The sequence below is a fragment of the Pelobates fuscus genome, chromosome 6 (genome assembly GCF_036172605.1).
Source record: "Pelobates fuscus isolate aPelFus1 chromosome 6, aPelFus1.pri, whole genome shotgun sequence".
In the NCBI taxonomy this organism is placed as follows: Eukaryota; Metazoa; Chordata; class Amphibia; order Anura; family Pelobatidae; genus Pelobates; species Pelobates fuscus.
In genome coordinates, this window is record NC_086322.1 from 226,904,430 (window position 1) to 226,930,305 (window position 25,876).

The following is a 25,876-nucleotide window of genomic DNA, read 5'->3' on the forward strand; positions in this document are numbered from 1 at the left end:
TATAAATTGTTTATTTATACGACGGTATCTTTCCATTAGAATATGTTGTTCATCCGCTGGAGTTCCTAGAGACTTAAACATATCTATCAGAAATGTATTTAAAATTTCTTGTGTTATGGTTTCAGGGATGTTTCTTATCCTTATATTTGACCTTCTGGATTGAACTTTCATATCGTTGATTTTTGCTTCCAATTTTTCTATTTTATCGGTTAGGTTAGTTGTTGTTTCTTTTGTTGATTGTTGCTCCTTCTGAATGACTTCCATGTTTAATTCTATTACATTGACTTTTTCTTTAATTGCTTTAAAAGCTATTTATAGTTTTTCTAAATTTTTTGAAATTTCTAATTTTATTTGTAATAGCTGGCTATTGAGACATTCTTGTTAAAATGTTTGTGTGATGGGTGCATCTTCTTCCTCCATAGACATCACCATAGGCAAATTTGGTTTGTTTACTTGTTGCTCCTATTTGAAGGGTTTTGTGTGGAATTTAGAAAAACAAAATTTTGTTCCTGGGAAGATATTGGTGAGAAGAATCCAGATTATCTTTTTTTTTAGATGGTTTCTATTTTTTCTCTTTCCCTTTCCTTCCTTGTAATTCCCTTTTTTGTTGCCATTTTATTTATATGGACAAGTAATATCTGTCAACTCAAATACAAAAAAAACAAAAAAAAAAACAGAATTTCTTTTCCATTATCTTTTTCCTCCTTCTCTCCTTTTCTTAGTCTTTAGAGTTAACCTTTGCTTTGTTTCTATATTTTTACCCTCCTCCCTGCCTTTCTTATGTTTACAGGGTTTCTTACTTTATTATATTTTCTTTGTTTCTCTTCTTTATATTTTTTCTTTTCTCTTTTCTTTTCTTTTTCTTTAATATTTGTTTTCCTGTATAGTATTTGTTGTTTTAAGAACCACCTTATAACACATATATATGAAAGATTAGAAAGGTATTCACTTTTGCTGCCATAAGATTATAATACGGCAGCGGTACCTGAATAGGGGCTAAGGAGAACCTTCCGCTCCTTGCGTTCTCCCAGTTCCTTCTCCCAGTCCTCTCTCCCAGCTCTCAGTTTAAGGCAGATACGGGTAAACAACATACCCGTCAAGGAAGGGGATTGTGAAGGGAAAGGGGAATTAAAATAAACGTATTTTCGTTGGTTCACTCGTCTTGTCTTTTCAAATGGAAACCCACACTCCATCACTCTCTCCTCACCTAAGTGTCTTCCTCTGCATGGGTCTGCTGGCTCCACCTCCTGGCGTTCATGTAGTTACGTAATGCCGGCAGGAATGGTAGTTTAAAATATAGACAATAATGTATAGTTTGTATTTCAGAGGGTGTGGGTAGCGAGTCTTCTAATTTTGTGGTAATATTCTGGAAAAAGCATCTGACATGATATGAGAGACAGTCCTGTGTGGTGTTTTTATTCTTGGTATCAAGGTGGTCTGCGTCCTTTATTGCAAATCTTGGGCCAACAACCTCCCATATTTGCCTTCTTTAGCATAATATATACTCTTGGTTATTAAAGGTGTATGCTTTGTCTGGAAATAAGTATTTTAATTCAGTTCTCTTAGTTAAGGTGGTATATACCTGGAGAGAATGATCAGCGTTATGTCTCTCCTCTAGATCTTATCTATCTCTTAAGAGGATTTGGACTTCCTGGGTCTCTAGTTTCTTCTGTTTGGCAAAAAAGAAATAAAACAAACCAAAAACTATGTACAGAAACAACACATAGCGTGTGGTTACTATCACCCATATACAGAAAGGGAACATGTCTACCTGAAGGATTGGCAGGTCTGGCATGAATGTATGCCAGGTTGCCTATTAATCATTCAGGCCAGCACACTGTGGAAGAACCATGCAGGTGTGCACTGATTTAGTGCTCCATGCTCGCATATTCATGCACTCGCACTACACTTTTTGGGGACAGTTCCCTTGTGTCCCCAAAAGAGAAACATCAGGGAACATAGACAGGGTAGTGGGACAGGGCTCAGAAATTGGGACTGTCCCACCAAAATCTGGTATGTTGGGAGGCATGGCAATAATCAACAGTGAGCCAAGATGTAGATTAACAGTTCCAATATAGAGGTAAACACTACAAAAATTATTTCACAGTTGACTACAAGTCACCAGCAGTAGGTACAGTAATTTTCTCAATGACTGACTGAAAGGTTACTAAGCACATGTGTGTGTCATACATACACATGTGTTCAATTATTCTCCCACTCAAAGCCAATGGAAAGTTCAATATTTTCTGCATTGAAAATGTGTCTCTGTATCTAAGCCTGGTTTTTTGCCTCAAAATAAGAGTGAATTCAAATGTCTTTTTAGAAGAAAAATAATAGAATGGTTTTAATTAGCTTTATTGTCCATTAAAAGGAGTGTCAAATTCATGCTTGACAGCCTTTTCGATTAATATTTTTTATTTCTTTATAACCTGTTAGAATCAAGTGATTTATTTGACTCAACTGCTAGCACCCTAGACACAATACTGTCGTTTATAAATTGTCGTTTATACTGTTTCACAGATTAATTATGAATTACAATGATCATTAATCAGTTACTATATATTTACTTACATGATTGACTAATACTATTGTATACTTCATAAAACAATATATATATAAAAATACATGGTTATAAATAAATACCTCTATTCAATCAGGTCATTCTATATAGAAGTGTTGCATATATATTGAAAAAATGTTTAACCTGCTAGAAAACCAAGATGTGGCAGGCTGTAATGTTTTTAAAAGTGATAAAATGATAAAAGGTTTCAAGTGTCCTGCTTGACTTATAAAAAATTAGACAAATCAATATCACTCAATTATAACAGAAAGATAAATGATCCAAGAGCAGTCTGTTGTCAAACCATTCACTCGGGAAAACTAATTAAGACACATTTGTGTTTTTTTGCAGGCCTTCTGGAGAAATGGGAAATGGTTCCATGAAACCTAAACCATCAAGAGAGACAGATGGGCAGCTGGTGAACTACTCTTTCGGTTCCTGCAACAAGATTAACAATGTTGATTCTGTGAAAGGCAAAGTATGGGAACTTGAAAAAGAGTTGAAAAAAAAGAATGAAGAATTGAAAAATAAAGAACTAGTATTCCAAGAACTACAGGAGCAAATCAACAATCAGACCCAAGTGATTGCAGATATCAGCGAGGAGCTTCAAACTAAATGTGTCCAACTTAGCAAACTGCAAGATGTTATAGGTTCTCAAGGTGGAAACTCTTTACATTTGCCCACATTTCGATTGTTGCAAGGATCACCTACAAATTCAGTCCAAGTGTCACCATCCAAAATCATGCAGACATCACCATTTAAGACATTGTCTGGCCTTTTCAACAACAGTAAAAGGAAGGGGGCAAAGGAAGGTATTTCTGCTGAGCCAACTTCTAGGACATATGACCATATTGGCCAGTCAAGGTTCTCATTTGAGAAGGCACGCGTTCAAAAAGACTCTGGGTATGTAAGGCTTTTTGTGTTTTGGTTTTTGTGTTTTAAAAAAAAAATTTGCATTAGGAAATTCAGATATTATTACATACAGTGATAGCATACATTGATAGCATTTTGTGCAATGTGTAAATATGAATCAAACAAGATCACAGTGTGCAAAATGATATGACAATTGATAGTCCAAATCAGTTATGCAAATATAAAATCCTAAAACCTTTGAAAAATAGACCATTTTCTGGCCCATCTACATCTCCATCCTTATTCCCCCTCTTACAAGTGGCAGTCAGCCAGGCATGCATGCATTCAAGTCAGGCTGACCTTCCAGTTCTTCAGGCAGACCTGATCCCTATCCAGGCAGGTCTTGCCCATTAGGCAGTGCCGGTGACGTGATCTACATCATGACCCATCTCCTTTTACCTCACCCACTGACATCCCACCTCACAGAATGCCAATGTTGGGGTTTATGGATTTGTTTAAGAGATGAAAGCAAGAGATTAGCATAGGATATGAGTATTCTTATAAATGCATTCTGAGAGTTTTCCTCTGGCACCACCTCCACTAGATACATGACTCTTGGGAGGTATGGCTATTTTAGTGTTTTCTGTTAATAAGATTCTGTAATTAGGTCCATCATAATTGTCAGCACTGGGCCAATGGGCTATTAATCCGGTCTTGGCCTACTGTGATGGTATAAACACTAGTTGGTCTAACCTTATATGTGTCTGACTATCAACAGTACATGTAAAAAAAGTAGTAGCCATGTTATGCATGATTCCTTACACTGTATGTCCATAGTTAACTGTTATTGTACACTGTACATTGTACATTGTCAGATTTTTTTTTACATCCTTACAGGACAAGCTATGTTGAACTAATTTGCAAAACATCACATCAATCCCTGTGCATACTTTTTTTTGTGTGAATTCTTTATTTTTGTTGTGCTTTGTAAGGTGCACTTGCCATAAGACATGTCATCAACAGTGTAATATTAGTCATTACATTGTAACAGAACATATTAGTTATACAGCACGTTTTATAATATAAATGATAATCTGACTTGTACAGTACAGAAAGGATAGTCAGCCGTATTCCAAGGGTGTTAAAACCTACAGTCCTCTGGGTTAATAGGGGAGGGGGGGAGGGGGACTGCTTGAGGTACCTATGACATACTGCCGTGGTCATAACTGTTTTCTCGTCCTCAGTCTGCCGTCATTGGTAGCGAATTGTACTAGTTGTAAAATCAAATCAGAACTAATATGAGAAGTGGTTGCTGTCGGCCTGTGTCACGCAGCGTCTGCCTGTTGGTGGGAGCTGCTGGTCGTATTAGGCATGGTGGGTAGGTTAATGGGGTGGGGGGGTATACAACTCTGCAGAACTAGTGTAGCTACTACTAACGGAGCCAATTTAGATTAAGATCTTAAAAGTATAGATAAAAAATAAAAAAAAATGTAAAAACCATAAAGCCACCAAACAATATTTAGTGTCCATGCTAACACCTAGAGAGAAAATGAGCTCGCATGGAGCTTGTGTGGTGAGATGGACAAGCTGATGCGTTAGTCCTCTTCATGGTGGTGGGTCGTGGGATCCCCTCTTGGGACAAACGGAGTAATGTGGTCTACTGACGAGGAGGGTTGTTGCGGCAAGGGAAAGGTGCTCACGGGCAGTCCCAGGTCCCGTGGAAACGGTGTGATTCCGATAGGTGAGTGAGTGAGTGTGTCTTGCCCCTTCTTTCTACCGTCAGCTTGTGTATGCCCCATTTATATGGTACTTTGCTTTCCTGGAGGTGCTGAGTGAGTTGGCGTAGTGACCGTCGCCAGGTGATGGTATGGCGGGATATGTCCCTATAAAATGTCAGTTGGTGCCCCTCAAAGGTAGTGCTGGGGGTATCTTTAGTTGCTGTCAGAATAGCGCCTCTGTCTGAGTCCCGGATAAGCTTTACAAGAATGTCTCGTGATGACTCTGAGGGGCTCTGAGGGCCTTAGGTAGTCGGAAGCAGTGGTCCATAACAATTACTAACCAGATTTTCTCGATCATCCTGTCCTCCATATTAGCCAAGCGGTTGAGCACTATCTGTGGCTGTTTGGGTCACTTTTGTCGTGTCCATGTCATCCTCCAATCTGATAATCCTGTCAGTGAGGGTGGCCACTTCTTCCCTCACCCCAGCCACATCTGCTTGGAACATGGCCCTTATCTCATGCAAAAGGGCTTTGATGTCTGCTTTAGTCGAGGGGGCAGTATCTCCCTCTTTTGGGGGCTGGTGGGTGGTAGTAAGTTCCTCTGGGAAGGTGGATAGTTCCTAAAAATGAAATGTTTATAAATATTTATTTAGTGATAGAGAAAATCTGGTTAGTTTGATATGATCTGTTCTTCAAAAATTTGTATTTTGTATACCTAAGGGTGTGCACACTCAAAGCATTCTAATTATTTCACGCTTTTATTTTGCACCCATAGAAGATGGAGATTCTATCTACTCTTATCGTGCAAAAGTGTTAGAATCTTGAAAAGGTAGGCTTGTGGAACCAATGCAGAAACTACTGATTTGAAATAATTTCATAGTTGCATCACTTGCTTGCTGAACAGTTTGCCTGTAATTGCTCTCTTGGATGAACTGTAATATGCCTAATTAGATCAAGGAATATTACGATGATAGGAGAAAGGGAACAGAAAGACTTGATGGATTCACATGAAAGGATATCATAAAAAATATCTAGTGAGTGATAACTGGCCTAAACCAGCACTCCTTGTTTGTGTTTTCATGCAGAAGGTCAGATTTACAGCTTTGGATTCATAAAAACATTAATTATATTTTCCAACTATTCACATAGTTTTATAAAGTACTATCTATGCTCTTTAATTTGTTATATTACAGGACTCAAAAATAGCTAGTCCACTAGCCATGAGTGCGGAGAGTTTCGACCTTGTGAGTTGAAATTCATAGACAAATGACTTGGCTTGCAATGAGGTTTCAGGGGTTAAGGAAGTTTTTAGTGTTTTTGCCAATGATATACGGCAGGTTGCTTCCACACTGTCATTCTCTGAAGTTCTGCCTGTGCATAACACTCAGAATGACAGGCGGATGTGTATTAGGGACTTTAACTTGTGGCTTGGTGAATGGTGTCGGGAGCAAGGATTTGGCTTTATTGCTCATGGTAGCTCTGTTTGGAACAGAAATAAACTGTACAAAAAAGATGGTTTGCATCTTTCTCAGAAGGAAACAAATGTTCTCAGTGAGCAGTTCAGAGGTTTTGCTAAGATGTATTTAAACTAGGAGGGGGGGGGGGGCAAAAGGGTGATAAAACATCAATCCAATTGTCCCCCAAAACAAGGACAGAAGGTGCCTGTAGCAAGTGTGTTAAAAAATGATAAGCTTAGAGTCATGTCTACAAATGCTCGCAGTTTAGGGAATAAGATCCATGAACTTGTGGCAATAATGGCAACTGATAGTGTAGATTTAGTCGCTGTTACTGAGACATGGTATGAAAAAAATGACTGGGACATAGCAATACCAGGGTACTCTTTATATAGAAAAGACAGGGAAGGCAAGAAAGGGGGAGGGGTGGCCCTGTATGTGAAGGATAGCATAAAATCTAGCCTAATAAAGGTTAGTGAGACGAACATAGAGTCCATTTGGGTTATGTTAGAATTTGGTAATCACACAGTAGTTCGTGTAGGTGTGATTTATAGGCCCCCAGGACAAATTGAAGAGTTAGATAATCTACTAGTTGAAGAAATAGCTAAAATGACAATGAAGGGGGAAGTTATCACCATGGGTGACTTTAATCTTCCTGATGTGAATTGGAAAACAAAAATAGCTACTTGTGCCAGAAGCACACAAATTCTAAACTCCCTACTGGGATTGTCTCTAAAACAAGTCGTTGAGGAGCCAACTCGTAAAGAGGCCATACTAGATTTAGTGTTAACAAATGGAGATTTGGTATCAGATATTACTGTAGGTGAAAGTTTAGGATCCAGTGATCATCAGTCAGTGTGGTTTAATATAAGAACAGTGACTGAGTCACACCACACAAGAACAAAAGTTTTAGACTTTAGAAAAACAGACTTTTCTAAAATTAGAATATGTGTAAAGGAGTCATTATCAGACTGGAGCAACTTAAATGGAGTCCAAAATAAATGGGATTATTTAAAAGCTGCACTACTGAAGGCAACAGAAAATTGCATTAGGCTTGTCAGTAAAAGCAAAAAATTCAAGAAACCACTGTGGTACTCCGCAGATGTGGCCAAAATAGTAAAAAACAAAAAGTTAGCATTTAGTAATTATAAAAAAACCCAGAGTGAGGAAGACAGAATGACCTATAAGATTAGGCAGAAAGAGGCTAAGCAAGTTATAAGAGCTTCCAAATCACACACAGAAGAGAAAATAGCACAGTCAGTAAAAAAGGGGGACAAAACTTTTTTTAGATACATAAATGAGAGGATTAGTTAGATTAAAAACAAAAGAAGGAAGGTATGTAGATGAGGATAAAGGTCTAGCTGACTGCCTCAATTAATATTTTTGTTCGGCATTTACAGCTGAAAATGAAGGAAAGGGACCTCTGTTAAAAAAAAAGGATAAATGAGTCATTTATTACACGTGAGTTTACAGAGGAAGAGGTTCTATTTCAACTGTCAAAAGTAAAGACAAATAAGTCAATGGGACCTAATGGAATACACCCAAAGCTATTAAAAGAGCTTAGTGGTGTACTAGCAAAACCATTAACAGATTTATTTAACCAATCATTGTTAACAGGAGTAGTCCCAGAAGATTGGAAGTTAGCGAATGTTGTGCCCATTCACAAGAAAGGTAATAGGGAGGAGTCGGGCAACTATAGGCCAGTAAGCCTTACTTCAGTAGTGGGGAAAGTGATGGAAACCATGTTAAAGGATAGGATTGTTGAACATCTAAAAACACATGGATTTCAAGATCAGAGACAACATGGGTTTACTTCAGGGAGATCATGCCAAACTAATCTTATTGATTTTTTTGATTGGGTAACTAAAATTATAGATCAGGGTGGTGCAGTAGACATTGCTTACCTAGATTTCAGTAAGGCTTTTGACACTGTTGCACATAGAAGGCTTATCAATAAACTGCAATCTTTGCGTTTGGATTCCAATATTGTTGAATGGGTAAGGCAGTGGCTGAGTGACAGGCAACAGAGGGTTGTAGTCAATGGAGTATATTCGAAGCTTGGGCTTGTCACCAGTGGGGTACCTCAGGGATCTGTACTTGGACCCATTCTCTTTAATATTTTTATTAGTGATATTGCAGAATTGCAGAATTGCGGATGATACTAAGATATGTAACAGGGTTGATGTTCCAGGAGGGATAAGCCAAATGGCAAATGATTTAGGTAAACTAGAAAAATGGTCAGAGTTGTGGCAACTGACATTTAATGTGGATAAGTGCAAGATAATGCATCTTGGATGTAAAAACCCAAGGGCAGAGTACAGAATATTTGATAGAGTCCTAACCTCAACATCTGAGGAAAGGGATTTAGGGGTGATTATTTCTGAGGACTTAAAGGTAGGCAGACAATGTAATAGAGCAGCAGGAAATGCTAGCAGAATGCTTGGTTGTATAGGGAGAGGTATTAGCAGTAGAAAGAGGGAAGTGCTCATGCCATTGTACAGAACACTGGTGAGACCTCACTTGGAGTACTGTACACAGTACTGGAGACCATATCTTCAGAAGGATATTGATACCTTAGAGAGAGTTCAAAGAAGGGCTACTAAACTGGTTCATGGATTGCAGGATAAAACTTACCAGGAAAGGTTAAAGGATCTTAACATGTATAGCTTGGTGGAAAGACGAGACAGGGGGGATATGATAGAAACATTTAAATACATAAAGGGAATCAACACAGTAAAAGAGGAGACTATATTTAAAAGAAGAAAAACTACCACAACCAGAGGACATAGTCTAAAATTAGAAGGACAAAGGTTTAAAAATAATATCAGGAAGTATTACTTTACTGAGAGGGTAGTGGATGCATGGAATAGCCTTCCAGCTGAAGTGGTAGAGGTTAACACAGTAAAGGAGTTTAAGCATGCGTGGGATAGGCATAAGGCTATCCTAACTATAAGATAATGCCAGGGACTAATGAAAGTATTTAGAAAACTGGGCAGACTAGATGGGGCGAATGGTTCTTATCTGCCGTCACATTCTATGTTTCTATGTTTCTATGTTTCTATGTTTCTCAATGCATTTAAGGATCCCCTGTGCTCTTTTAAAGCAGCAGAATAGTGTAAGAGTGACTACATAGATTATTTCTACCGCTTTCAGGAGAAGGATAAACTAAAGGGATTGGTCTGCTGAATGCTTACAGAATAGTGAGGCTTAGAACGTTAAGGTCCACCCTCTGGCTACGTGCATTGCTCCCAGGTAGACTGACAGATATATAGAGGAGAGAGATTATCAGTAAGTTCCTCTTTTCTCTATCTCATATATGTTAATGTGCAGGGATACTTAAAAATATAAGTATTAATCATGGGTTAATAATGTACTAATTTCAATACTTTACTATATGACTACAGTTTAATTCATACATTGTGATTTTCACCAGTGATGACCAGTTTGTGTGGTGATTTTAAACTCTAATCTCACCCTACAGTCATTTGCAAACACCTCCGGAGACATCATATACTGTATAGTCTGATAGCCAGGCTAAGCTTTGATAATGCAGTCTCATGGGTAATAACTCAGTTTGGGCCTGAAGAACATTCAGCATACCTAGTCTGTATGCCATTGGGCCAGGGGCAATTCTCTGAGAAATTTTCTTTGCATGAGGACTTCCTGCATCTTGCAAATCCCAATAGTAAAGCATTGCTTCGGTGCTTTCCTATGAAGAATGCCTAATGTGTGCCGCACTCACCGCGCACGCACATTAAATTCACCCTCGCTCTGATGTCAAAGGAGGTGGAGACGTAGCCAGCGCCAAGAGACCTCGGCGCTTGAATCAGATAAGTGTTAAGATAAGTGTTATCCTAACACTATAGTCTATATATCTATATATATCTGTTTTGCTATGGACTAGGCTTGTGCAAAAATTGGTTTCCATCAGGTTCACCTGAATTAAATTCCTTTTAATCCTCACCGGAACTAATTGATCCATCTGGGGTTTATCTGTACAGTCTTACCTATTTATAAGATCAGTTTTCTATTGTTTTTTTTGCGTCTCTTTTCTTCAAATTAACAAAAGACAATACATAATTCACCATAAATATTGAAACCAAAAGCCTGTATTGTTAAATGGTTTTATTTAGTCAGATTAAATCTTGCTAGGTTTAAATGTGTTAAAAAGGTTTTTGCTTATATAAAAATAAACTCTGCCTTTTGGTGATCTCCAGATGGAATGTTGAATGACTTATATTCCAATTAGTCACTGCGGTTATTCAACTGGGGATTTTCTAGCAGTCTGCACAAATCACAAAGCAATTAGTACTGCACTACCTTTTGCTGGATGGGTTAAAAGGATTAATAATAATGTTTTAATTGATTTTTCTGCTTCCAGGCTTGTAGATTTAATTGGCAAGCAGTATGACTTATGCCACGGCTTATAGTATGTAAAATATCTAGGCCACAAAACAAGTCCAAATGAGTAAGAGATTCTGTTATTCCACAGTAGGAGTTGCTTAGAGATTTGTGCACTATTGCACTTTGTCATTGATCCCTGAGGTGTCACAAACATTGTCTGATATACTATGATTTATGCATGCCCACAATATTTCAAAACTGTCACTTAAAAAAATATTTTTAAACAAATTATACTTAATTTTAACAAATGATCTTAACTTAGAATTATATTTTTTATTTACATTTTTATTTTAGGCAAAAAGATATAAACGTACTTAAAAAGGATAAAGATATACATTTTGCTACAGTGTAGCCTATAATAATTTCTACATGTCCAATTTAAAAGGAAAAACTACAATATCTACTGGATCCCCTGCATAGAGCAGAGTCACTCATCAAGCTTAGTATTAAAGGAACAAGAAAACAAAGGAAAGAATGATCTGTCCCTATATAATACTCAAAGGGATCAGTGATATACTTTATTAATTTACTAAATAAATCACACAGAAAAAGACACTTGGTCACTTAGAAGTCCCAGTAGAAAAATAACTGGGGCACAAATCGTGACTTACAACAACTCCAAAGTGAGGAGTACATACAGACGGGAGGGGAGTGAAGAGGGCAATAACAAAAGACGACCTAAATCGTAAGGGGCAAAGAACCCCACAAAAGGAGGGGGGGGGGGGAAGAAATAAATAAATCCCCAACAACTAATCGCTGTACTGTGATAATAGTTAAGTTGCACAATGGAATTATACGATGGTATCTTAAATGGCCCAATTGCAGCAAATCAAGCTGTGTCAATATGGTCAAGAGATACTCAATATATATATACGACTAATATGATGTTAGTAGCTAGGTAACGGTACACAGCTACAATAATTCTAAACAGAACACTCTCAGCACTAGAACCATCATTTCACTGATTTGGCTTTAGTGCCTGGAGTCCCCTGACGCTGCCCTCCATTTTTGGACAGTTTAACATGAACGAGGGACCTTGGCCACTCACAGCCCAGCTCCTACTGGAGGAATGGCTATGGATTACACTTTTCCATCAATACTAATTTATACCAGCAATGGGCACTAAAAGCGGTGTGCTGACACTCTCAACCAATTACTGCCACCCAAATGGTAACTAGGAATTTTGCCCTGGTGCCTGGGTGTTTGCAAGTCCATTCAGCGGATGCAGAATCATTCGGCATCCGGCATCGGGAGAATGCAGGAGGGCGGCAAGGGAGCTGTGCTCTTCTAGCACTGCTCCTTGCATTGTGCGCCCTGCAGTGATACAAGGAATTTGACATCACTCTAGCCCTGGCATCACTAAACAGCGTGTGAGGGAGCAGAGCAAGAAGATCCAGAGTTAGGATCCGCTCCAACTCTCCCAAAAGTAGGGAGGCTGGTGGATTTAAATTAATAACAAATAATAATAATTTGTGAGAGTGTGAAAGAATGTGTGTGAATGTCTGTCAGTATCAAAGTGTGTCTATCTGTCAGTGATTGTGTGTGTCTGTCTGAGTTTATGTGTGTCTGTCAGTGAGTGTGTGTGTATCTGTCAGTGTGTGTCTGTCAGTGAGTGTGTGTCTGTCAGTGAGTATGTGTGTGTGTGACTGTAAGAGTGTGTACCTGTTTCTGTGTCTGTGCCTGTCTCTGTGTGGGTGTGTCTGTCTGTGTGTCGGTCTCTGTGTTTCTGCCGGTCAGTGAGTGTATATGTATAGGTAACCTCCAATTGCATAGGAAAGGTGTTTTTACTCACATTTTTTCCCACACCATGAGATCTTGATGTTCTCAGCCAAGCCAATGCTTCTATATAAGAAATCTTTGGTAAGCTACTGCAAACGCACAGCAAAAGGCAGGGCTGCACCAATTAGCATCTCCTCCTAGAGATGCATTGAATTAATGCATCTCTATTGGAATCGTTCAGTGCCTCCATGCAGGGCTTGGAGACACTGTGCAGCACTGCACTATTGGCCATCTGAGTGACTGTTACTAGATGTGTTACTAGGCATCAATGTAAACATTGTATTTTCTCTGAAAAGGCAGTGTTTACATTGAAAAACCCACAGGGACAGAATATAAACATTAGAACCACTACTTTAAGCTGTAGTGGGTCTTGTGATTATAGTGTCCATTTAATAATGTATTTTTGTTGCTGAAAATATAGCTTGTCAAGCTCTGTTCTAGGCTCCAAGTGTGGAATGGCTTTATGGACTGCAGCAGCAGTCGAGTATTCTCTTTATTCTTTAAAAAATTAGGAATGTTAGGAATGAAAACATGTATTCCTAACGATACAGTGTTCTAGTCCCCGCCCCAACGGCAATAAAAAAAGTGTTAAATTTTTTTTTTTACTTAGCTTTTTTCCAGAGTTGTCTTCTGTTGCCACCCGCTCCTTTCTTGATGTCATCCAGTAGGCTTCACTTCATTGCCTTCTCGTCCAATCGAATGCCTCTCGAAGACAAACATTGTGGACGAGCTGTGTGTGCATGGCACCTGTCCAATTGCTTCTCATAGGGAAACATCAAATTTTCTTATGTGCAGCATTTGATGACATTCAACATGGATATCGCACATCACATCACCAAATCAAACATGATCACTGAGGGAGAAGTTCCAATAGTGCCTGTCAGAAGAGAGCCAGTAGAAGTGTATTTAACGCTGCAATTAAAACATGGATAGAAGCTGCAGTGGCCAAATATAGGTTGCTGTTTGGCTAAGAGGGCTGTAGTAGGTGGTATAGAGTTAGGGGCTGTAGTAGGGCATAGGGGCTGCAATTGTGTGGTTAGAGGCTATATTAGGGAGCTAGAGGCTGAAGTGGAGGGATTAGTACAATTGGGGGAAGGGGCTGTAGTAGGGAGGAGATAGGGAGTGTGTGGGCTGTAGTGGGGGTGTGGGGTGTAAATGGGGAGTTAGGAGTTGTAGTAGGTGATAAGGGCTGCAAATGATGGGTTGCTGTTTGATTATAAGGGCTGCCGTTGGACTGTAGTAGGGAGTAAGGGTCTGTAGTGGGGGTTAAGGGCTGTAGTGGGGTACAATAGTTGAAATTGGGAGGAATTGGGGCGTCTTATCTTGGGCCAGGGAAGATGTAATCCTGATCCCTGGTGATCCCAGATGCCAAATTCAATAGGCGGGCCCTAACACAGTGGGCGGAGGAGGAGCCTAACATAAGGGGCAGGTCTAGTGAAGCACTTCATGCCGATGTGCCTCTTTCTACAGAGCGCCTAGGCACTATACACCCTGTGTACCCACCCAGTATCATCTCTGGTAAAGTGGTCCCTGGTGCAAAAATGATTTTCCCCTTCCTCTAGGTGATCCAAAAAGCAGATCCTCATCTGTTGTGCTGTGTTGGCTGGGGATTTACCATTGCCCATCCTTACAGACTTGTATTTGCGAGCAGTGTTTGTGCGTTTGAATGTAAGTATGTTTTTATATGGAGTATGTGTCTGTGAATGCAGGAGTGTATTTGAATGACTGTTTCCATTCGAATGTGGTGGTGTGTTTGTAAGTAGTGCTGGAATTCGAATTTTGGTGTGCATTTGTGTGTCGTTTTTAGTGTTTGAATGCTTGGATATATGGACATATACAAATACACAGTCACACACACACACACACACACACACTGACATTGATTCACATACACATCAATATACATACACAAACATACTGACACATATACACGTACACACTCATAAACACAAGTACACACACACTGATATAGATACATATTAGCTGCCACACACATACACACATATACTGCCATAGATACAAATACACACTGACACACACAGAAATACAGACATACTGACACACATACACACTGACATACACAGACATACTGACACCGATACACATATACACAGACGGATACACAAACTGCAACACAGATACATAACACATATAACAAGGAGGTTAATCAGAGCTAAGGAGTGAAGCTGGGTAAGCCTATGTGCAATAGGCCATGGAGACGTAATGTAACCAGGAGGTGACAGAACCTAACAGTCCGAGAAAGAGGAAAATTATTTATCTTTGTTCCTTATCGATACTTGAGTAAACATCAACATTTGCTGTCAATCTCCATCAGGTTAGGGCTTTAGTGAATCTTCTTCCATTATTGCTTTTAGAAATATCACCTATTTGCCTGCTTCAAAACAAAATGTCTGCAGAAGTCATTACTATATTTACAAAAGAATAACATCCCTCTACCTCTATTCTGTATTTATATCAGAAGATGCCAGGAGATATGCTGACCACATCTATTATTGTTTTATTCAATATATATATATATATTTTATTAAAGTGCATATTGTACTTACTGCACAGCTGCAGGAGAGGAAAAGATTGCAGCTGCAGGAGAGGAAAAGATTGCAAGTTAAATCTAAATATATTTTTTGAGGGCAATGTTTATATGTAAAAGGTCAGATCTAAACAACAGCTGTACAGTAAACAGACTAGCTAGCGTACAGGAATTATTAGCCCTGTGCTAGATTTCAACACCTACACATATACCTATGAATAATGATTGTGGTTTCAGCGCCAACTAATTCCCCACAATTGCCTATTTACCAAGTAAGTGCTAAACGTTATGTGGTAAAATTTTTGGGATCTTAATTCAGGAAACTTAAGTCCTTTTGAGGTGGGGAAAAATGAATAAATATTGAAGGCACAGATGAAGGGCTTTGTGTAAAACTTTTCCTTCAATTCGTTATGGTTATCTGAGAGTTAAGATAAAGGAATCACAGATAAAAGAAATCTCAAAAAAGTGTTGTAACAGACCGTCTTGACTGTAGGATTGGTACATGTCTCACAAACGTGACCTTCCTCTAAAAAGAACAATATCACTAAAATGTTCAACCTCCAGCCCATGCCTCCCAGCACCCCTTCAGAGAGCAACTAAGGCATGATGCACCTGATCCGGAGCTGCCGTGTTCCGGTGAAACTTTGATGAGGGCGCTCTCGGTCCAAGAACCATCAATCAGGGCTCTTTTTGGAGGGGTGACAGAGAAGGTGGTAAGGCATCTATTGATACCAATGACTTGAGGGAGCTACATGTACTGACCGAAAGCACCATCATTTAAGGTGACTGGGTAACTCTACCTAGCACTCTGGATCTCAGGGTCAGATCGGAGGATGGTCGCGGCTCGCTGAAAACTTTACCTTCCATACAGTTTGGTCTAGGCACCTCTGATACGAGCACTTATTGGACAAAATGGGCGTTCAGAAGAAATATTCTCTGGGATGGCACTGATGTGGGGATGTGGGCATGGGAACCATATGTTTTAACTGTTTTTATTAACCTGGTCCTAGGTATCCAGCCGCTAATTAAATTATCAGTTCAGGAACAGGCCCCAAGGTGCTGGTATGTCTCCAATCTATTGTTCTCCCAGGGTATCTCCTGTTGAGACCCTTAGGTAAAAATGTGTAACTGTGTGACAATAAAAGCAGTTCTTCTGCACGCTTCACTAAGTGTTGACTAGTGTTTGGGTGAGACAGCTATAACACAGTGACAAGGAGCTTTAATCATTCTGGGGCTATGAACAGAAGGGAAAGGGAGACCTAGATGGTGACAACCGAGCTACTCATGGGTATACCGCCATAAGTGTATTTGTCCACTTAACATGTTTGCTTCCTTAGCTTCACATTTAGAATTTGCTTACAAGATCAGCCACAGTATTCAAACTATCTTGCTAATATTGTGTAGGTCTCCCTCGTGCTGCCAAAACTGCTCTGATGCATCAAGACATGGACTCCATAAGACCTCTGAACATGTCTTGTGGTATCTGGCACCAGGACATTTAAGTCCTGGAAGTTGCAAGCTAGGGTCTCCAACTAAAGAATAGAAAAATATAAGAGTATTGGCAAGATTTTCTTTTAAAAGAGCTGTTTTGGTAAATTATAAGCATTTTGTATCCACAAAGTACCCTTAAAGGAGCTGCTAAACATTTAAATTACTGGGCTACAGTGGTCATCAACAGTAACTCTCTGGTGTCTTAGTAAGAGGATATATATTTTTAAGCAATTTACTGTCTGATTGCTATCTGAAGGACAGTCAACATGGATTACCTAAGGAAATATACACTTCTTCCATTTGATTTTAGAATTTTAGAACACAACATCCAACGTGATAGTATACTTAAATATACTAAGGGAAGTATCATCTTTGAACATTTGGCTTTATCCTATATATGTGTAAAAAAGTAGAAGAAGAATGTTCTCTGGAAGGTAAGGCAACAAGAAAAATGTAATGATTCTACTAAAAACATTAATAGACTCATTAACTTGTGCACTCAACAAGGCAATATCTTTTCTTAAGGTGGAATGGTAGAGAAATGACATGAGTTTGATTTAAATTAAAAATCCCGATTCAGCTCTCAAAAACATTATTGATGTTCATAACCTGATGGGGCTGTGCATGATGATTGTTATAAATCACCCTTATGCTCTTCATTGAAAAACTTGAATAAAATTGTTAGTCATGTTCTGGCAATTTTTAGTGTTAAAACTCTTAAAATGTTACTGTTTTCAAACTCTTTCAGCATTAAATATGATTGGTAACACTAAAAATAAATTAATATAGTTACACTTATTGTGACAAATTACATAGTTAAATAGTTATATAGGCTGAACAAAGACTTGCATCCACCAAGTACAGCCTTTCTCAGGTCTGTTTTTGCTATTGATCCAAAGATGACAAAACGCCCAGTTTGAAGCACTTCCAATCATACAGTAAACTAGGAAAAGGTTCCTTTTTGACCCCAGAATGGCAGTCGGATATTTCCTTGGATCAAGAAACTGTTACCCCACTTATTAAAAATTACTTTCCTGAATATTATGTTTTTGCAATAACTCATCCAGTTGTTGTTTAACCCCTTAAGGACACATGACATGTGTGACATGTCATGATTCCCTTTTATTTCAGAAGTTTGGTCCTTAAGGGGTTAAACATCTTTACAGACTCTGACAATCCCTCCAAGCTGAGAATTCAACATCCTTGTAGTCCTGACTGTAAAGAACCCTTTTCTTTGCCTCAGACTCAATGTCCTTTCTTCCAGTTTAAATAAGTGAATGCGTGTCCTATAGCGTCTTTCCCCAAAAATAAGACCGGGTCTATGTAATGGACCATGGGTCACCCACACGGTTACCTCAGCTAATTCCTTCCCTCAGCTACTCTGAAACCATTAAAATAAGCAGACATTAATTTTTCCCCGGTAACCGAACAACACACAGCTCTGGGAGTACAACTCAAATTGACTTTAATGCGACATGGTACAGCCAAGTCATACACAGATCCCCAGCGGGGGGTCTCCATACAATTACACACAAACTCCTCCCCTGTGCCTGGGAGATAATTGAGTCAGGAACTGTACAAACTCAACTATCTCCCAGGTAAAAAAAAAAAAAACATACAATTTTAAAACACCCCACAAACACATTTTAATATTTTAGAACCCCACGACAGTAACATCACCGAAAAGCTGGGATCTGGGGGAGGTGTCACGGCAAGGGTACATAATTAATTGTTGCACTATAGAATATTGCCATTTAATGTCATTTGTGTACTGGCTGCTTGGTAGAGGTGATATTGTCAATTTCAAAAGAGGTTAATTAGATTGTATGGGAGGGCAAAAGGTTTACAATCTAAATTCCTATTTGAAGTTGGGATCCCAACAGAGCTATTCTGTATGGCGTGAGAAGTCACACATAAGTGGCCTGAAAGTCTGGCTTCAGTATAAACTAACCCTCTCATTTACCATATTTATTGATTACATCTTAGATAAGGAGTCCTTTGAACCAGCCTTGTGTTCCAATATCATACCCAAAGAGACATTAATACCTACCCACAGATTAATACTCAAGCCTCATTTGTATCATATTTAGAATGGGACAAGCACAATGTTCTAATCAAGCCTAAACATGATGTGTGGAACAAGGGGACCACACAGATAGGGAGATCCCCAGCATGATGACCATGCTGGCAGAGCTGTACAGAGCTGTACTTACCTTTCCTGCAGCTCCTGTCAGCTCTCTCCTCCTCCGCGCCGTCCATTCAGCACCTCGGTCAGCTCCCAGTGTAAGTCTCGCGAGAGCCGCGGCTCTCGCGAGACTTACACTGGGAGCTGACAGAGGGAGCTGCACAGACCGCGCGGAGGAGGAGGGAGCTGACAGGAGCTGCAGGAAAGGTAAGTACAGCTCTGCCAGCACCCCTCTCCCCCCCCACTGAACTACCAATGCCACTGGACCACCAGGGAAGGAGCCCCCCTCCCTGGCCAGCTAGCAAGCAGGGAGGGGGGACGAAAAAAAAAAAAGATAATAAAAAAAAATAATAATAATAATTAAATAAATAATAATAATAAAAAAATAATAATATAAAAAAAATAAAAAAAAAATAATAATTAATATATCAAATGCCCACCCCCACCAACACATACACAAACACACACTGCATCACACACTGCATCACACACTCACACTTCATTCATATACACACACTGCACTCACACACACACTGCACTCACACACACACTGCACTCACACACACACACTGCACTCACACACACACACTGCACTCACACACACACTGCACTCACACACACACACTGCACTCACACACACACACTGCACTCACACTGCACTCATACACACACACTGCACTCATACACACACACTGCACTCATACACACACACACTGCACTCATACACACTGCACTCACACACACACTGCACACACACACACACACACACACTGCACTCACACACACACTGCACTCATACACACACTGCACTCATACACACACACTGCACTCATCCGCGCACTGCACTCATCCGCACACTTCACTCATCCGCACACTGCATTCATACGCGCACACTGCATTCATTATATACACACACTGTAAATAAATATTCAATTAATATAATTTTTTTAGGATCTAATTTTATTTAGAAATTTACCAGTAGCTGCTGCATTTCCCACCCTAGTCTTATACTCGAGTCAATAAGTTTTCCCAGTTTTTTGGGGTAAAATTAGGGGCCTCGGCTTATATTCGGGTCGGCTTATACTCGAGTATATACGGTAAACAGATTTGAATTTCTTAGATTTTCTTCAAAACAAAAATCTTCCATACATCTTTTTAATATTGTAGCCTATCTCTGTACTTTTCTAGTGCCATAATATAATTCTTTAGAACAGGTGCCCAAATTTGTACAAAATATTCAAGGTGTGGTCTTACTATTGATTTATAAAGAGGGGGATTCTATTTTTATCCCAATAATTAATGTCCCTTTTCATGCATAACAATGCCTTACTGGCATTAGCAACTGCTGATTGACATTGTACATTGTTGCATAGTTTGTTGTCTATAACAATTCCAAAATTCTTCTCATATGTTGTTATCCCTAATTCACTACCAATTGCTTATGCATTCTTTACCCCAAAATGAATAACTTTTAGCATTTATCTACATTTCTAAATTCCATCAGTCATTTTAGTGCCCAGTCCCCAATCTATTTAAATCCCTCTGCAGCAAAGTAATATCACATTGTATTACTTTACCTAATTTTAATCTAGACCAATTTCTTTTAGTTTTAAAACTGACCTTTTATGTGGAAGTGTATTGAACACAATGGCAAACTCAAATGCAATACACTGATCTATAGAGATGTTCCAAATAGTTCGCCACGGCGGGCGAACATATGCGATGTTCGGTCCGCCCCCTATTCATCATCATTGAGTAAACTTTGACCCTGTACCTCACAGTCGGCAGACACATTCCAGCCAATAAGCAGCAGACCCTCCCTCCCAGACCCTCCCACCTCCTGGACAGCATCCATTTTAGATTCATCCGGAAGCTGCATTCTTAGTGAGAGGAGGGACAGTGTAGCTGCTGCTGATTTAATAGGGAAATCGATAGCTAGGCTAGTGTATTCAGTGTCCACTACAGTCCTGAAGGACTCATCTGATCTCTGCTGTAAGGACAGCACCCCAAAAAGCCCTTTTTAGGGCTAGAACATCAGTCTGCTTTTTTTTTCCCTGTGTAATCTAATTGCAGTTGCCTGCCTGCCAGCGTGTGTGTCAGGCTCACAGCGTATACTGTGCCCACTTGCCCAGTGCCACCACTCATATCTGGTGTCACAATAGCTTGCATTTAAAAAAAACTTTTTAGACTGTAATACAATAGCAGTCAGTTTCCTTCACACGTGTGCGTTTCCGGGCCTGCCAGGGCACAGTGTCACACCAGTGCAACTCATATCTGGTGTAACAGTAGTGTACATTAAAAAAAAAAAAAAATGAAATTTGACTGTGAATTAATAGCAGTCAGTTTCCTTCACACGTGTGCATTTCAGGGCCTGCCAGGGCACAGTGTCACACCAGTGCAACTCATATCTGGTGTAATAGTAGTGTACATTAAAAAAAAAAACAACTAGAAATTTGTCTGTGAAATAATAGCAGTCAGTTTCCTTCACACGTGTGTGTTTCCGGACCTGCCAGGGCACAGTGTCACACCAGTGCAACTCATATCTGGTGTAACAGTAGTGTACATTTTAAAAAAAATGTTTTGACTGTAATAGATTGAATAGCAGTTAGTTGTCTGCAAGCGTGTGTGTCAGGCCTACAGCGTTTACTCTGCCAACTTCTGCCAGTGCACAGTGCCACTCATATCTGTTGTCACAGTAGCTTGCACGCATAGTACCACTAATCGAAAAAAAAATGACAGGAAGAGGCAGGCCACCCCGTAGGGGCCGTCGTGGTCGTGGTGCTGTGATTCCCTTTGGCCCTAGAATAATGCCCAGTGTTCAGTGTTTACCCTGAACGCGAAAAGTTCTGAGGACATAGTTGACCGGCTAACACAGGACACCCAATCTTCTACAGCTTCCGCTCGGAACCTTGATGCACCATCCTCCTCCAGCTTAGCTTCGGGCACCTCTCAAGTTACCACTCGCCCGCCTGCCGCCACCACCAACACTAGCACCACAGCCGCTTCACTTGATCTGTCAGAGGAGTTATTTACACATCAGTTGGAAGTAATGAGTGATGCGCAGCCATTAATGCCAGAGGATGTAGATAACAGGGATATGTCTCAGTCAGGCAGCATTACACACATGGACGTACGGTGTGATGATGATGTTGTACCCGCTGCAGTTCCTGCTCATCTGCCCACAGTCAGGTGTCGGTAAAGGACATGTTTGAGCGCAAGAAGCCAATGTCACAAAGTCACCCCCTCTCCCGGCATCTGACAGCTGGCTTGTCTGAACTCTTAGCCCGCCAGCTTTTACCATACAAGCTGGTGGAGTCTGAGGCGTTCCAAAAATTTGTAGCTATTGGAAGCTAAAGTGGAAGGTACCCGGACGAAATTTCTTTGCACAAAAGGCAATCCCCAACCTGTACTCGATTGTGCAAAAGGAAGTAATGGCATGTCTGGCACACAGTGTTGGGGCAAGGGTCCATCTGACCAATGATACCTGGTCTGCAAAGCATGGTCATCGCAGGTATATCACATACACTGCGCATTGGGTAAACCTGCTGACGGCTGCCAAGCATGGAATGCGTGGCTCTGCAGAGGAGTTGGTGACACCGCCACGACTTGCAGGCAGGCCTTCTGCCACCTCGTCTACTCCACCTACTCCATCCTCTTCCATAACCTCCTCGGCTGAGTCCTCTTCTGCTGCTGCATCTTGCTCCACATCAACGGCACCCCACCAGCTCCCCAGGTACTATTCCACATCCCGGATATGGCAGTGTCATGCCGTCTTGGGGTTGACTTGCCTGAGAGCAGAGAGTCACACCGGACCAGCACTCCTGTCCACCCTGAACGCACAGGTGGATCAGTGGCTGACTCCGCACCAACTGGAGATCGGCAAAGTGGTCTGTGACAACGGAAGAAATTTGTTGGCGGCATTGAATTTGGGCAAGTTGACACGTTCCGTGCATGGCACATGTGTGTAATCTGATCGTACAATGCTTTGTGCATAAGTACCCAGGCTTACAGGATGTCCTGAAGCAGGCCAGGAAGCTGTGTGGCCATTTCAGGCGTTCCTACATGGCCATGGCGCACTTTTCCGATATCCAGCGGAGAGACAACATGCCAGTGAGGCGCTTGATTTGCGACAGCCCGACTTGTTGGAATTCAACACTCCTAATGTTCGACCGCCTGCTCCAACATGAAAAACGTTACTGGACGCTCATGCGCAATGTCTGTAGGCTCATGCGTCCTTTTGAGGAGGTGACAAACCTAGTCAGTCGCACCGAAGGCACCATCAGCGACATCATACCATTTGTTTTCTTCCTGGAGTGTGCCCTGCGAAGAGTGCTGGATCAGGCCGTAGATGAGCGTGAAGAGGAAGAGTTGTGGTCACCATCACCACCAGAAACAGCCTTATCAGCATCGCTTGCTGGACCTGCGGCAACGCTGGAAGAGGATTGTGAGGAAGAGGAGTCAGAGGAGGAATGTGGCTTTGAGGAGGAGGAGGAGGAAGACCAACCAAAACAGGCATCCCAGGGTGCTCGTTGTCACCTATCTGGTACCCGTGGTGTTATACATGGCTGGGGGGAAGAACATACCTTCAGTGAGATCACTGAGGACGAGGAACGGGACATGAGTAGCTCGGCATCCAACCTTGTGCAAATGGGGTCTTTCATGCTGTCGTGCCTGTTGAGGGACCCTCGTATAAAAAGGCTGAAGGAGAACGACCTGTTCTGGGTGTCCACGCTACTAGACCCGGTATAAGCAGAAAGTGCCTGAAATGTTACCGAATTACCGCAAGTCGGAAAGGATGCAGCAGTTCCAAAATAAATTAAAAAGTATGCTTTACACAGCGTATAAAGGTGATGTCACAGCACAATGGAATCTAACAGGGGAAGAGGTGAAAGTAATCCTCCTCCTCTTCCCACGACCACGCCGGCAAGGACAGGACGCTTTAGAGACGTGTTGTTGATGGAGGACATGCAGAGCTTTTTAAGTCCTACGCATTGCCACAGCCCTTCGGGGTCCACCCTCAGAGAACGACTCGACCGACAGGTAGGAGCGATGAACCCCTTGACTACTGGGTGTGCAGGCTTGACCTGTGGCCTGAGCTATCCCAATTTGCGATAGAACTTCTGGCCTGCCCCGCTTCAAGTGTCCTGTCAGAAAGGACCTTCAGTGCAGCAGGAGGTATTGTCACTGAGAAGAGAAGTCTCGTAGGTCAAAAAAGTCTAGATTACCTCACCTTTATTAAGATGAATGAGGGATGGATCCTGAAGGGACTGACAGTGGGCGATACATTCGACTAAAAAAGGCCTGATGAGGGGGACGTAACAGGGATTAAACTGATAAGAATAGTACTACTTAACACACCACTCCTATCTGGTGGCACACTAGATTACATGCGCAGTGCCCCAAATTTGAAGTAGGAGGACCGACCAAGCATCTTTTTCCATCTCCCGGTTCCTAAAATCTATGCCATATACACATCCCCTGATAGGGGATGTAACAGGGATTAAACTGATAGGAATAGTACTACTTAACACACCTGATAATAACGCAGAGAGAGGCAACGCAGAGAGAGGAGTCTGAAGAAGAGGAGTCAGAGGAGGAAGGTGGCTTTGAGGAGGTGGAAGACCAAACACAGCAGGCGTCCCAGGGGGCTTGTTGTCACCTTTCGGGGACCCTTAGTGTTGTACGTGGCTGGGTGGAGGAAGAGACCTTCAATGACATCAGTGAGGACACGGAACGGGACATGGCTAGCTTGGTATCCAACCTTGTGCAAATGGGGAGTTTGCGGTTGTGCAAATGGACTGTTTGCAGTTGTTTGCGGTGCGTTAAACGGGGAGTTTGGTCTGTCACTGTGAAGCGGGCGTAACCCTTACACTACCTGATCGATACAACATCATACCTGATGTTTTAAAGCATGTTATTCCAAACAATTTAGGAATGTTAGGTGATTTATGCCCTTTATGGATTAAAACCAGACTCTGCATCGATTATGTAATTTTCCATGGGAGTTTTGACATGGATCCCCCTCCGGCATGCCACAGTCCAGGTGCTAGTCCCCTTGAAATAACTTTTCCATCACTATTGTGGCCAGAAAGAGTCCCTGTGGGTTTTAAAATTCGACAGCCTATTGAAGTCTATGGCGGTTCGCCCGGTTCACCCGTTTGCGAACATTTGCGGAAATTCGCGTTCGCCATTCGCGAACGGAAAATTTTATGTTCGCGACATCTCTACTGATCTATACTTCTACTTACTTCTAATGTATTTAAGTTAGTTGGCATGATCTATGTTTCATAAAATTATGCTTTTTTTTTGCAAATTACATTGTTCTTCCCAATGAATTCCTAAATATTATCACTTAGTAACCCATCAAATACTTTTCAAGCCAAATCAAAAGGTCAACATTGTTTGTTATAACTAGAACCAGACAAGCATCCTTTCTAGTTGGTGCTTTTACCAATTGCGATTTAAAATGTGTTATTTAACAGGTCAACAATTCTGATTCCCCTAGTTCAGGGGCTTTTAACCTGTGAGGTGCAAAGGTGTTAGAGGGAAGGTGTGACATTCCTCATCAGCATTTTTATAATTGCTTTTTTTTTAGTTTAGAAATATTTGATTTGCCATCTCTGGATTAAAAAAAAAAGTCAGAGGCATTCAGATAATGAAAAATCATACTATCGAAAGGTAAAACGAAGACTGCTGTTAACGTGTTTGATAAAATGAAGACTAACTGTTCGTTTAGTTTAATCTTGTACCAAACCCCCGGGCTGGAAATGACTCACACAACACTTGTTTACAACAACCGCAAGGACAGTAGAAAAGCAATAACACAATAACTCCGCACACGGCGACCGTTATTGTTAGAATGCAATGCACAGTCTGAATGACTGC

General features: G+C 40.8%; 1 protein-coding gene across 1 annotated transcript in view; it reads left to right on the forward strand.

Moving 5' to 3' along the window:
- The window catches only part of PRKG2 (protein kinase cGMP-dependent 2), a 115,728-nt gene that overhangs the window by 31,858 nt on the left and 57,994 nt on the right, over positions 1-25,876 (forward strand). The window contains exon 2 of the mRNA XM_063458804.1: positions 2,912-3,463. Within this exon, the coding sequence (XP_063314874.1) occupies positions 2,925-3,463 (539 nt within the window). The 5' untranslated portion in view covers positions 2,912-2,924. The remainder of the gene's footprint in view (positions 1-2,911; positions 3,464-25,876) is intronic.